Source organism: Struthio camelus, chromosome 6 (assembly GCF_040807025.1).
Source record: "Struthio camelus isolate bStrCam1 chromosome 6, bStrCam1.hap1, whole genome shotgun sequence".
Classification (NCBI taxonomy): Eukaryota; Metazoa; Chordata; class Aves; order Struthioniformes; family Struthionidae; genus Struthio; species Struthio camelus.
In genome coordinates, this window is record NC_090947.1 from 10,706,803 (window position 1) to 10,721,952 (window position 15,150).

Here is a 15,150-nt window from a genome sequence, read left to right on the forward strand (position 1 = left end):
CAACCCACTGTATTTTAAGAACCGTTTTCCTGCTGGAATCATGTTGATGGTTTACTTTATCATGCCCATGTAATATAACTAAAAGTAAATAAAATTACATGAAACTCCATGCTTTATCATTTTAATGCTACACAAGCTTTACCGGGTATTACTAAATACCCAGTATATCACTCAATTAAATTTGGTTAGAAAAACAAACTAACAAAAGACTCTGGCAGTACTTAGAAAATACAAGAGGATCAGTGCCAAAACTAGTCCAGTAGTTCCGAAGCAGCTTTCTGACCTTTTCTGTCAAGCTATCCAGCACATATTATTAGAAACTTGTTATTGTGTTGCAAATATTTATTTGGCACCCCACCCTTCTTTGCCTGCTTTCTTTGAGAATACATCCTTGCTAACGTCATTTACTGCATCACAATGCAGGTAATGCTAATTTCTATTTGTGAAGCACCGGTGGTCTTTTCATTGTATTGTGAACGATTAATAATGTGAAGATAGTCCTGTTGCATGTAACCGAACTGGGCTGACTTATACAATGATAGCACATTCACACTACCTTCTCTTAGCTGCCCAGTTTAGATGCTGACGTAAGAACAATCCTCCTAGACTCCCTTTATGGGGTCTCTATCAGTGGAGACACCATAAGGTGATTCAGGACACCTAAGTGCTCAAATTTATGACCAAAATACTATTTTGCTGTAACGTGTCCACCTCACTCCTCAGCCATGGCATTTATCAGTCCTTCATATTAACATAAACCGCCAATTTCAGGTTCTGTTAAAACGCAGTGACTAAGGACTCTGATTTGTGATGCTTGCTGGATTTAGCTGCAGCACAGCAAGAGGCTGATGCTTACTTCAGCTAAATCCAAGAAGGATCACGAGTCAAAGTCCCGAGTTAAGCTCCTACTCTGAAATGCTCTTTGGAGAAGCCTATCTTTCTCACTGTGTAAGGAAGGAGACTTTTTGACTTTGGCACAAAACTTTAGTACTTCTGCTTAGATAGTGTAATATACTCTACTCCAGTCCACTCCTCCACCCAATCATTCATCTCTTTGCATCATCACATTTGCCCTCAACACAGTTCAGGTAGCAGGGCCAGCCTTGGACAATTCAGACCCCAAGCATAATTTAGAGGGTCTGAAAATCAGCAGCTAGGGTGGGGTATAAAAGTCAAATTGCTTGTCAGCTTCCCCACAGCCCATTCCAAAGGCCTATCTAATCCCACGTCTATGTTCCCACCTTATGGCTGCCCATAAGCTAGGGCTTCAACCCGACTGCTAGCTACCTTGGAGCCTCTGCTACACACAGTGAACTTCTCATGCAGAAGCTTAGCTAGGCTAGGCAGTCAATTAGACCGTGTGAACTGAAGGCTGGTGTTGCTAGGATCTATCCAGAAAACATCTGACTGCTCCAGCTGCTCTCTTCAGCTGCTCCATGTGTATAGGGGAAAAAGTAATGAGTATACCTCTTTGGACACTGCAGACATTCTAAGTGAAAACCACCCGAGATCAACAGGACATGCAGAGAGAAATCTTAGAAAAAGGAGTTTTATTCATTCCCTGATTGCAGGGACAGGCATGCTACTTACTGATAAGGCTGTGGCAAGTATGGATTGAGCTGGCTCCGTAACAATAAAAGTTGGCAAAAATAGCAGGGCTAGAGCAGGCCACAAGCTGCAGCCCATTTTATGTTCAAGTTGGTAGCTGCCAAACATTTCAACCATATGGATTACATCTTCCTATTCTCATAACCCGCCTCCGCCGCCTCCCCCCTTTCACAATCACGTGGATCATCCCTCTGCCCGTTCAGAATTGCATAACCTCCTTATGGCAACTGCAGCAACTGCTTACAGGAAAAACAGTAAAAGGAAATATTTAGGATATTCTAACCATCTTTAAACGTAAGCATGAGAGTTTTGCATGGCTCCTAGGCTTTTCTTTGCTATGAAAAGTCTGGAGGTTTCAAGAAGCATCTGGAAACAACAAAGTGAGGCCAAGACCATAGGATGGACCAGGCAGCTTACCAAAGACTGCAGTCTGGAAACTTCTTAAAGACATTAAGAAGAGTTCTTAGGAACGCCTGCAGGGTAGAGAACACTGCAATACAAGAACTCACACCAGACATTTTGTATTTTAGGCTACAGAATCTACTGAAGACTTTCTATTTGCATTGTATGGGCTCTGACTTTTAAGAAATTTTTGATTAATATAAAAAAAATTAAAAGTAATTAAAAGCAAAACTGTGCTTTATCTCATTAATATTCCAACTAAATACAAAGAGAGTATGGAAATGTTCTAGAGGTAGATCTAATCCAAAAAACAACATGATGTTCTTACGGAAGAATATTTAACAACACAGAGGAAAAAAAAAATCCATATGACCAACACAGTGGATACAGTCCTCTTTTAGCTAGACTATATAAAAATCAATATAGGGAACATTTATGTACTGAAGAACTCAACCACGCAACTGCCAAAGAAGCAAAAGCATCCTTTGTTAACAGTTATACAAAATATGCATTTGTTTATCTTCCCCTTTAAACAACTAAAAAAGCTAAGAAGTTTCATGAAAACACTCCTCTGCAAAAGAAGATTAGATTGCAAAGTAAAGCATTCAGGATTTAAGAAATTCCAAATTAAAGTTACTTACATATTATTAATCTGCTTCCCAGGATACCTACTCAAGCATTAGTAGGTAATCTATCTACCAGATTTCTGCAGGGATATACTTGGGATAAGATAGATGAAAACTGAAATTTTCAACCTGCAGGAAACGCCAATTTTCTATATACTTTTTTTTGGTTTGGTAAGAAACAACAAAAGTAGACCTAAAAATCTGAATTGCAGCAGAGGAGAAATTCCAAAACATTTTTTTTTGAAATAAATCAAAATATTTTGTTTAAAAAATTTTAAGAATAAACTGGAATAAGGGTGTTACATCATTTTCTGGAATTTCAAAGACAGACGTGCATCAGACACATCGGATGATCAACATATGTGCTGTCTGACTGATCTTTTCATCCAGAATACACTAGAATTTTTGCACAAACACAGTGAAAGAGTCAACAACTCTGAACATCCAGAAATGCTTGACAAATGGCTACAAGTTTCAAATTCTGACCTGATAGTGTATTTGGGAAGAGTTGAAGGAGACTGGGCCAAATGACAGCCTTAACCTAGAAATGCAGACTTCAAGGTCCTTAACATTCCACTTCTTTGTTTCAAAATACGTATAGACTTCTATGCCTGAAGCTGAGACATAAAGAACTGTCTCCACATTCAAAAATACACTTCTGGAAAGGGACATGATGACATAAAAGAAACTGTCAAAGGCACAGGCGGAGAACCTTCCTGACAGTATAGCCTAACACTAGCACACTTACATGGCTGACGGTCACAAGAGGCATGTCACAGCCTGTGACTGGAGGGGTGGTTGAGCTCCAGGAATGCTTGATAAGTATGAGATGACAAGTGGCAGACATTGGATAGGGCTGGATTTGAAGGAGGATACAGCCTGACCTAGGTAATCCAGGCATATCGGCTCCTGCTGGCTCACCAAGGGATTCAAATGATACACCAGCCCTTTTCCCAGCACAGCTATAGACTTCAATTGCGTACAAATCTTCAGCTGCTTGAGAGAAATCAGTCATTCCCCAATCCTGAAAACTGTTCAGGGCTTTCTTTTATTAAAAGCACGATAGATGATAGATCAGTATCCCAAGGTGGAGAATAAATCCCAATTGTCTCTCTCTAAACTTGAAGTCCTCAAACTTACCAAGAACATCTTATCTTTTTAACAGTGCGTAAGCAACACTGACCTTGGAACTGGAATAATCTAGTATTTTATGACTTCTCGTCAATACACAAATTCCCTTTAAAAAATATTTGTCATCTTAAAACTTAAAAAAAGTACAAAAAGAGCTAAAGACTTCCTAACATGCAACGATACCGCACTAATACCTGACAGTCTGCAAAAACAAATACCACCAGTCTACTTTGTTACTTGTATCTCATTACTTATCTGGAAGAACATATAACTTTTTCCTACTCATTGAAACCTGATCATAGGAAAAACACTACCAGACAGACTAGAGAGAAGTCAACTATTTCAATGACTCTGTGAATCGTCCTGTCTTTATCCAGTGTAGTAGATTCTCAGTGATCTTGTGCCATCATTTGAATGCTAAACAAGCATTCTAGAACTTGAAGAGAATTCACTAACATACCTTCTGAACCACAGGTAACTGTGTTGTCAGCACGAGCTGAGAGTCTGTCACTGACGACAGTTAGATTGCTGGGCTTTCCCTCCCATAGCCTGCCCAGAGAAGGTATTTCCTTGTTAGTCTGCTACTAACAACACTCACTCAGAATCGCAGCTTGCAAAAGCTACTTGAAAGCAGTAACAGATCTAGCATATAAAGCCCTGATTTTTGAACGCAACTGTATGCAGCTGAGAAGATGGAACACAGAACTCATGCCCAGTTCCATTAAAACTGTGATTCAGAGATGTACTCCTTAAGCATACATGTAATTCCTGTGGACCTAACTGCTCTGCTGGATAGGAATAAAATTAATTCATGTTTAAAGTTTAGAAGATTTTTAACTGCTTTTCTGAGCTACATCTTAGCTTTAAATGCTTGCTCAAGCCGAGTTGAAGTCAGTGTAACTTGAGCCATGCTTCCAGGTTGCATCTTGTCAGGACCAAGAATTCCATGGCCATAAGGTCATTTTACTTCAGTCTCTTACGAAATTGCACCCTTTAACTCAGACATTGCTGAGGACCTCCCAGACATTGGATCAAAATTCAAAAAGGCTCCAAGTCTCCTCAAACAAGCAGCTTCTATACCAAAACAAAATCCCTAAAGTCTGATTAAGTGTAGTTGGCTATTTTTCTGAGTATTATTGTTAAACGTATATGCAATCTCACTTAGGACAAATTTTTGGTTCACACTAAAAAATATTCAGTAATAGGTTACCTTTGAGGAGTGTTGCACACAGGAGTGGAAGACACTGAAATTCTAACCTCTCTTGACCTCCATTCACTTAAAGTCCTTATGAACACCTATCTCGCAGGACTTCCCTGGATAAATGAAGCTTGAAAATAATAAAACCTGCGTAAACTGTGAGAGCAAACTTGTGACAGTAGATTACCTACTCTACAACCGAAAACCAAACTGACATATCAGTGTATTCATTTTGGTCCCTTAGGTTCTCTGTACAGTTTCAAATGGTTTCCAGGCAACTATAACAACACAGAATCAATTGCTGCCTCTTTGCTGCTCTACTCCATCTGCTCCCCCTTGGCGTCATCCCCAAATAGGATGTTTCCGGCGAATAAGTAACATATCTGGGGTTCAGAGAACTTGTTTAAATATTCCTGACAGTGACAAATTAAACTTCTTCACTGAAGGTTCACGGCTGTTCTGAAACCCCTGAACACAGCTGGTCTAATTCCCTTGAAATAAGTTATTTTTAAATAAATAAGTGACCATAATAAGTATCATACTTACTTTTACTTGGTTAGCAACACTGACAGACCAGCTGATGACTGCTTTTGTTTCAGATCTTACCAAAACAGTACTGGATATCAACACTACCTTACCTGCTCACAAATCTAGCGCCACTTTGTATTACACACTAACCTCAATAGATTTTCTCTAAGTTACGAGCTAAATTCATTTTGAAAGTCTGTTTATCAACAAATACACAGACATCCATCTACTCTGCTTATTTTTACTATATGTCAATAACAACTCTTCCTAGATATATAATATACATCGTATATGTGTACTGCAATCGAGGACAGGCAGCAGTGTAAACGACATTCAATTAGATTACATGTCCAGTTAGGGTTGGCCCAAATCCTGCAAGAGGTCCAGTTAAGGGGGCTGTCTGCAGAACTCCAGGTATCCAGAATTTACCAGTTTATTATTAGCAGATGCCCTGGCTACATTCAGAAGGAAAATGAATTTTCAAAACACTTCATGGCAGAAGTTTTTAAGGTTTTGAGAAATTTCTACACAATATATTTCATAAAAACAATTTAACTTCGCTGCATTAAAGGCATATTTCCTAGGCTGGAGAAATTTTTTCAGAAACTTTACTACCAGAGTTCATCATGACACACTGAACAAGCATTGTTAATGTCTCCTTTGAGCAAAATAATAGTTTTGACAAGGACTGCACCTCTTTTTCCACTACATGCCCTGTTCATCACACCGAAACAATCAGATCATTTATTTCTTAGAACCACAGAACAAATTCTACCTGCTACAGTATTCCACCTTGGGCAAATATCTTGGAATTACTGTACTCCCCCCCAAGTTTCTGAACTAATGAAACAGAAAAAAGACATTTCAGGAATCCTGAAGAGATATAATAATAATTAAAAAAGGGTTTGGCTCAGTAAAAACTATTTCACTTGTATGAGGATGGCACTATTTAGAGATCTGATTCTATAATATCCTTAATGCAAGCTAAAGGGCTCATCAAATGACTTAAGTGCATCTTGAATGACTTCGCTGGTGTTTGGACTCAGTTCACCTAGATGAACACCTTGGCATGGAACAGTGGCAAAGGTCAATCTTAAGAAGATCCATATAGACTGGAAACTATCTGCTTTTGTAAAGGATGTTTTAAAATCTATATACCAGTTTCACTCCTTCCACCATGAATCTCACTCTTTCCTCGCATCTAACCATCACTTGTGAAAACCACAACTATGGTGTAACCTAAAACTGTGAAGTCCCAAAACACACATCAAAGCAAGTGTTCTTGCAGTTTATAGAACAAGCCTGCCCATCTGCTCCTACAGGTGGCTTGGGTGACATTTGAAATGCCAACCAAATGAAAAAACAAACCCTGCAAAACTGCAGAACTCCACCACAACAGAATCCCAAGAAGAGGATTTTCATCTGAATATTTTCCGAACTCCAGCTAAAACAAGACTGTTCTTGTTCAAGCATGTCCAGACACACAATAAAAACAAAGATGGACCCAACAATTAAGTGCCAAATGTTGAACAGTTCCTGATATCCAGATCCAATTCCTTTGGATCAAAATCAAAACCATATGCCAGAGCAGAACTGCTATTCTGAGGAGTGTCTGATATTCACTCCCTTCTTGTGAAACCAAAGAATTTAATTGTTGTAGGAGAAGACATGGTTTGCAGTCTTCACTTTAATTGCTTCTTATTTAGGAGGCTTCATCATTCAGAACGTCAGCACCTCTTCTGGTGATGTACATGGTTAAATGCTAGAATAGCTCCATTAATATTATGAAATTATTTTGGAATTCATCCAGTGAGCTTGACCCATTTTATCCCTTAATCCGGTGAATTTGTACATTTGTTTGTGTATGATCTGAATTATGTGTAACTCAGTCTTTAAAGGCATTGGTGCTAGAAAACAAGTCCTCAGATAATCAAAGACAGGCACAGAAGTGAGGATAATCAGAGGCAAGCGAACCTGTGGGATAGCAAAGGAAGACTACAGTAACAGTTGAGGCAAAGGAGGTTATTATGAGAGATCCCCAGGGTAAACTTCTTCCTACATGGGCATGTTGCTGAAAAGCAGGGCTTGTGGTTTTCCAGAAAATGTGTGGGTTATCTGCACTAAAATATGGTACTCTGAACATCCCTGGCTCACTAGATGAGTATCACAGCTGCAGGGGCCTCTGCCAGCTATAGAAACTTCCACTAGGCCTCCTGACATCGTACGCCAACATTTATACAAATCTCTCAGGAAAGAAATGATGTAAAATAGAATGTATAACCTACTGACTTTATAAACTATTTCAGCTGAAACGCTAAGAATGAATTACACAAGTATTAGAGTACCACAGCAGCATTCTCTTAGGACTCAAACTAGGGGTAGGGCCTTACAGACCTCATTTGTGTCAATATTCTAACTTTAGTCAATAACGCCTGCCTCAGCCTTACATTACCTTTAAAACAGTGGCAGAGGTCTTATTTTCCTGCGTAAGTAGAGGCTGATTATGGAAAGAACACGGGGAGAGGCCACCACTTAAAAGTCAAATTTTCATGGGCTCTGTACCACATTTTTGCTACAGAGAAACAACATTCAGTTTAAGTAGAAGCTCAAATTCCACTTTTGCAAAAACTTACAAGAATAAATATTTGTGTGCAGATGTTCAGCACCTTTGGCTTCATTCACGTCTCTGCAGGATCAAAGTCTTAAATATACTATGATCTGCAAGCACTGAGGTAAGACGGAAGGGTGAGGAGAGAGCGAGACTTGGGAAGGAAATGTATTACTTTCCAGGGTGTGTGTGTGTGTTTTTTTTTTTTGTTTTTAAACAAGGCCTACTTATACGTGTATTAATGGCCACAGCTACAAGGAACTCAGGAAAGGGAATTAAGTTTATAAATCTCATTTTTGTTTCCCAGAAATACTCCCCCCAAAAAAGGTTAATAAAAGTAAACACTAACTAAACTCACTACTATTACACTGCGTAGCAAGTGTTGATGAGTGCTTCTTGCTCTGTACATTTAACTTCTCTAAGTAAGAAAGGGATCTGATTTGGACTCCCCGGCCAATATATTGTAAATATGCTAGCTTTTCAAGAGTGCAAGTGAGGTTCTTACATTTTAGCAGTGCGCATGCAAACACAATTAAAGCCAATCGAGCAGGGCATATCTGTTTATCCCTTTTCTCATATTTCTAGTGTGCTACTGAGCAACAACCCGACTGTGTCTCTAGAATCCTCTGACAGAAAGGACCATCCTATCTTAAATCAAATACGAGATGCCAAATGAGGTTCTGCGCCATGCCATGGCAATCACACCTTAAAACAAGTAAAATTTTTCCAGGTAGAATGACAAACTGAGCAGGCCAGCTTTCCAGTTCAGGTAGGCAACAGTTTGTTAGGTCTGTGCTGTTTAGTCACTAAGCCTTTATTTTGTAGGTTATTAGTCTGTTTTTTTCCAGAAGAGAAAACGGTAATCTTGCATCAAGATGTAATTGTTGTTAACCTAGTTTTTCATTCTGGCAGAGAAATTTAGTGGCACTAAATGCTGATGGAAAATACAGGAATCAAAAAAAAGGAAGGCTCTATTTATCTATTTACACAGGAAGGTGTATTGATCCAATTATTTTCCTGCTTTAAGATTTGCATGTTTGTAAACATTTGATTTTAGATACTCCCAACAGAGGTCAGATTTGGAATAGCAAATATTTAGTGTCAATAGAAGTCCTGTTGCAGTGCTTCATTCTTAAGCTGGCAAAAGACTAATGGATGATCTATAAAACCCTACCCTTGTAAAACTGACTAAATTAATAAAGAATTTAAGCCACATAGTAAATGAGCAGAACTTCAATTGATTTACTGAGTTGCATTTTGAGAGTTACTGTAATTTGCCTTCCAGCACTCCAGCACTAGTGGACGAGATTTAATGACATTATTTTCTATTGCAAAATCTATCAAGGTCTCAATATTTAAACACCCTGGGCTGTTATCGAGGGCTAAGACAGACATTCATCACTGAAATAAAGATTTATATTGACAGGTAAATCCTTAAGCATGATGAGTGATCCAGGAGTTAAAAATGAATATGAGTACTCAAAAAAGCAGGCACCTGGACAGTACCTCAGGTAATGAATTGTTTTCCATTAGGGGTTATAAAGCAAAAAGGTTACATATCCTTTTGAAAGCAAAGAAGGTGAATAAGTAAAGGAAGCTGAACACAGCATGCTGGACAGGAACTCATTCCCATCTGAACTACTTAGTTTAAATCATGGCTTGCTATGCTGTTTCCTCAGTAGAGTTATTCATGTGTTGGGAGGTAGGTGACAGTTTGCAACTGTTCTTTCAGAAAACATCACTAACAATCTGAAACTTCAGAAAGTTTGGAGATTAGTAGTTGTCCTGGTTCATCAGGTCTTCATAAACCAGATGCAATGTCTAAGCCATTAACTACTAGTCATGACTAACTATGAGAAATATATTACATGACTGGTATTCATTATTTGTGAAGTCAGAAATAAATCAGCTCGTTAACTAAAAATCTGACTACCGGCCTCAAGTTCAAGGCTCTCATTTCTTTTCTCTGTCACACTGGTGTGCTGTACTACATCTAAACTCTTTCTCACTTCATGGGACTTCTCTGGATTGGAAAGTCATATTTGCAGTATCTTGCACACATTCCTCATGCCAAATGATTTTCTCTGTTACTGGTCCACTAAAGTGCTGAACTGCAAAACTGAAGTTAGATAAATCATCTTTGTGCTCTGTCAGTTAAAAAACAAAGTTCATCCAAGAAACTATCTATAAACTTTTTTCCTTGTTCTTTCTATTTCTTGTTTTTTCTTGTTCCTTCTCTTTCTAAAGAGAACAGAGTATTTCACATGCCCACCGCCCTGCAGGATGCGTTAACGCACCACAGACAGGTCTTACGATATGGTGGAAGACGACTACATTTCTCAGTTTTACACTGTCTTCACTATTATGGGCTTCCTTGAATGAACATATCTTATGAAACAAACTTGATCTTTTCCCTTGTTCAACTCTCATGAAGTGAATTGACTTTTCATTGATACCTGAAAAGACCTGGCTCACTGACAGAAACGGATTCTGGCCTTTAACATGAATCACTGACTTAAAATTTTTCTCACTGAGAGCCAGATTGGGCTTCATAAAGCCCATAAATCAAGGGATACGTTAGCCTTTTCTGAACTTCCTAAATGTAAAGCAACACCTCTCTTCTCAAGTATTAAATAGAATAAATATAATTTTATAAAGATGATGCTCAGGTGAATTCTTAAAACATAGCTCCTTTTAAAATATAACTTCTAGCATGGCATATTCCTATACTCTTCCCATTTCTCTCTCTCATTTTTCCAGTGCTTTGACAAATTTCCTAGTTTACTATTTATGTTGGTGAGGAATAACTATGGGTTAGACTGTCTCTTTACAATCTGCCTGCTGGTTTGTATACTAACCAGCATGGTAGTCAAGTTCAGTCTAAGGCTCTTTCTATACAGCGCTGCCCATCTGTGGTTGCTGCAATAATGGTGGGGCGTATATGTGAGTCTACATCCCCAGTAGGGCAGCACCTCACATACAAATAGCCTGCAGGAGGGAGAGTCTTCTGTGCTTTAGGCCCTTTAGTGCTCCTGAAAGGCTGGTGAAGCTCTAGCACCAGCCAGGATACGAAGCAGACCTACTCATGCACACAGAATGCGGTTAAAAGCTGAGCTACCTAGGAAGGAAAAACTTTTCTCCAACTTTTTTCAGGCCCTGTTATTTTAGAAGTTGCCTCCTAAAGTATCATAGGTATAACATTTTCTGCCTGAAAAAAATGATTTTCAAAGGGATGTACTTTTTCTAAGGCTGTATTTTGTATGGCAGCAATGATCACAAAGTACCATTCTCCATGACATCAGCATGCATAGGAACCACAAGGGCAAGAGAAGTCTAACTGGCAAAAGCCTACCTTTTCCTTGATATTTGCAGGAGAACTGGTTTCTGCCATCTCTCTTCTGGTAAGAATACTGTCTGCGAAAGGAGGGAAAAAAAAAAAAAAACATACAAAGGATTAATTTGGAAGTTTTAATACTGACCTGTCAAAGCGTTACACCTATAAGGACTAATGCGTACATTTACAAGTAAGCATTAGAGAAATGTGAAAAGCACAGGAAAAGAACAGCTCTTAGCAGTGCTCAATCTCGTCAAAAAGCAAGAAATCTCATGCTCTCCTCAGATTAGTTCTAAAAACACACTTTTACAAATGCCTCATTGGTGTGAACCTGAATAGAAAGGGTATCATATTTCTCCCAGCCACATCTCTTGGACCCCGTTCATTATTACTTGGTATCTTTCAGGCTTTAAAAATGAGGAATACCTTAGCTGAACTCAACAGCTCCTGTTTTCTCATTCAGCAGCAATCTTAACTTTGGCCAGAAAATTTGTCTGATGATCCAATCTTAAAAAGCAGTTAAAAGTGCCAGGAGGTTAGGTGGACAAGTGCTGCTTGGCTGGTATTTCCAAAACTAAATGAGAGGATTTAGCTACACAGCTCCTATTGAAGCTGACAGGGTCTGTACAGTTAAATCTCCAAGTCTGCTCTGAAAATTTGGGCACATGAATGGCATTTGCATGAGACTAAGAAACCCTGCTATATGCTTTTGTTTACACAGTCATATAACTGGAAATAGAGAGACACTGTACCACATAATGAAGAGTTAACACAGTAAGGAATCCAGTGGCCTGATCCCACTTCCATCAAAGCCTTAGACTTCAGTAAGGAATAGGCTCAAATCTTCAAATTTTTAAATTAAGTCACACACAAAAAAATATAGCAAAGACTTAATCAAATTGAATAAAAGCTTGGCTTGCTTACTGAATTTCTTAATTCTACTGTACACTGAAGGTACAGTTGTGAAGAAATGAGAATGAAATCTTTGTTTTTTCCAAGTTTTTAACCTGAAACACTTTCTTCTTTTTCCTGTTCAAACTCTTTGCAGTGTTTGCTGATATATAAGAGTTCCCATAATTCTTCTAAATCTTTCTTAATACACCTAAACAATCCTCCCTCAGCTCTTGCTTTGAAACACAATACTGTAGTGGAATACAAGTTCCAGAAATTAAATGCTTCTATTAGAGTTTCCACTGATCGCATTTAATCTTGTTATTCATTTTTGTATGCATTTATTTCCTAATTATAAAGATGAGATTCCAGGAAACACATTTTCAAACTCAACAAAACTGTGTGTGTGGTAAACTGGAAAAAGGAAGGTAGGGAGAAAAGAATGCACTTCAAGTTTCAGTCTGATGAAGAGAGGACACTGAATTATGGAAACTCACAAAAAAAAGTGGCTGGGGGGGGATGAAAAAAGTCTCAAGGCACCTGAGCAAAGGAAAGTAACCCTTTCCATTGCTAGTTATGATAAAACTGCTTGAAGTGAGTAATACTCCTCCTGCTATCTCTATTTAACTATACTGTGATGTACTATCTATTAAAATTCACAAACCTTTTATCTGCCTCACATGGTCTTTAATCAATGACTCAATCACTTTGCCAAGGCACAGGGCTACACTCTCGCTATGTCTTATAAGACTTCTTCACTGGCATCTGGGCCACTCTGAATGCCTTACTGTCTGCTGAAGAAGGTACCTCAGATCAGGATACTTTTTTTTTTTTTTTAATTAAGGCTAAAATGACTCAAATTAGCTTCTTTGTCCAACCCACCCAATGGCTAACAGCAGAGTTACAAGATATCTGGAGAGAACAGGCAAGAAGATCAATGAAATATGACGCTGGGGCAACTCCATCTCCAATATTTAATGTGTTCTAACAACTAAAGAAAAGTGTTGAGAAATGACTGCAGTCTGTAGTCCCTGTTTGCCTTTTTTTTTTTTTTTTAATCTCTTGTCTTTTGCTGTAAGCTACTTCTCATGCCACATGGGCACAGAACATGAGGTCACATATAGGCCATCAAATTTCCCGTGCAGACTGAACCTGGCTCCAAAAGTACTCTGCAAGCCTTCATCATTCCTTACCACTTTTCAGAAAAGCATGCCTTCTCCCTAGCATCACCAAAACCATGCTGGACTGAAGTCTTTCTCTATTTTCTAATAGATAGCCATATGTTAAGGAATAGTTATTTGACCAGATCACCCTTGTATCTAGGGGTTTTAGTAATGTTAAAGACTACTGAATGGAAGCCTGTCACCTTGACTAGTGGCTTAAATACATTCAACATTTGAGCTGATCCACACCTTACGAAGAATAATTAACATTTTTCAGGAAAAGCTGTTTTTGAAGAAGTGAACCAGCACACACCACAGAAACCAAGTACCATAAGGATTATAACTAATAGTCTCTTCTGGTCCTAAAAAAAATCTCAAATTTGCCATCTCAATTCTAGCATATATTTTACTACTTTTGTACCCCAACTATAAAATTTAAAACTGCATCTTGTATTAAGCAAATTAATCACATTAATTTTATTTACCTTCTCTTAGAAAAAAAAAAAACTGAACCTCTCAATTTATGCTCCTTCAGGGATATTAGCTAAGTAATACTTTTAATTTAAATTAAATTTGCTAATTAAACCATACTAGACCACTTAACCAAATTTGTTCTTTGTAGCAATGCTCTGATTCAGTTTAAAACCAGACATAAAAACTTCATACAACACTCTGACAGATTTGACTTGTGTCTCTTTTGCTGCGTGCTCCAGGTATTACTATGATTATAGTCTTCCACTGCTGAATGTGGTGCTGATTCAGCTTGCCTGCAACCACAAGCTGTTTCAAGAAGACTTGGCAAGCCACCCAAAACTAACATACCCCTGCTTTTCACCGAGAAACTCACTGAGTCTCTCTCTCTCTCTCTTTTTTTTTTTTTTTAAAAAAAAAAAGATCACGAACTAACCGAGCATTGGCTTTTGCAAATGGAGTCATTCTTCTCCATTTGAGACTCTTCACTGATATGCATATTACAGCTGTCAATCATCAAATGAAGATGCTAAAATTGAGTTGGAGGTATTTTTTGTTCACTTTCTCCAAGGGCACATAGTTGAAATAATTTGCACAAAACACTTGCTCATTTATCGAATTCACTTCAGCACTGCTTGTTAAATAAGTAAAATACAAATGATACATTAAAAGCAAAATGTCAGTGTAGCACTAATTTTTAAAAATATTATTTACTGCTATACTTTAATCATGTTAGTTTTGTCTTTGTAGCACAAACTGATTTATTGAATTAATTGGTTTTTTCCTGCAATGATTTTTTTTTTTTTAAATCCCCATATTGAAAAATTGCTGCATTTCTAATCCTGTGAAGAAAGACTATAGCACATGAATGATTTGATACATGGGAATAGTCCCAACGAAGTTTAGAAGCTTTTGCTGCAGGCTTGGATCTAAATTTTAACAGCTACATTCTGAACTGTAACTGTGAGAGAAGCTTCTTCTTATCTGAGCTGTCTCACTGATTTCAGGGACTCTGCATAAAGAGCACGAACAGCAAGGTATGACCCTAACATGAGCCCTAAACCTGGCAGAGAACATTCCTTATGTGTCAATAACTACACAAACATGCACGCAAAAGGTTTGGAGAAAGATCTTTTGCAATGAATTTTCTGTAGCGGCTAAGATTTTTCCTTAAGTTAACACAAGCACAC

General features: G+C 38.2%; 1 protein-coding gene across 14 annotated transcripts in view; it reads right to left on the reverse strand.

The window, feature by feature from the left end:
* The window catches only part of SPATS2L (spermatogenesis associated serine rich 2 like), a 137,964-nt gene that overhangs the window by 33,898 nt on the left and 88,916 nt on the right, over window positions 1-15,150 (reverse strand). For 8 of the 14 annotated variants that reach the window (XM_068948201.1, XM_068948200.1, XM_068948210.1 and 5 more), the window contains one exon: window positions 11,454-11,515. The exons of 3 other annotated variants lie outside the window; for them this stretch is intronic. In XM_068948201.1, the coding sequence (XP_068804302.1) occupies window positions 11,454-11,492 (39 nt within the window). In that variant the 5' untranslated portion in view covers window positions 11,493-11,515. The remainder of the gene's footprint in view (window positions 1-11,453; window positions 11,516-15,150) is intronic. 3 more of the 14 variants (XM_068948204.1, XM_068948203.1, XM_068948205.1) reach the window with 1 other exon arrangement.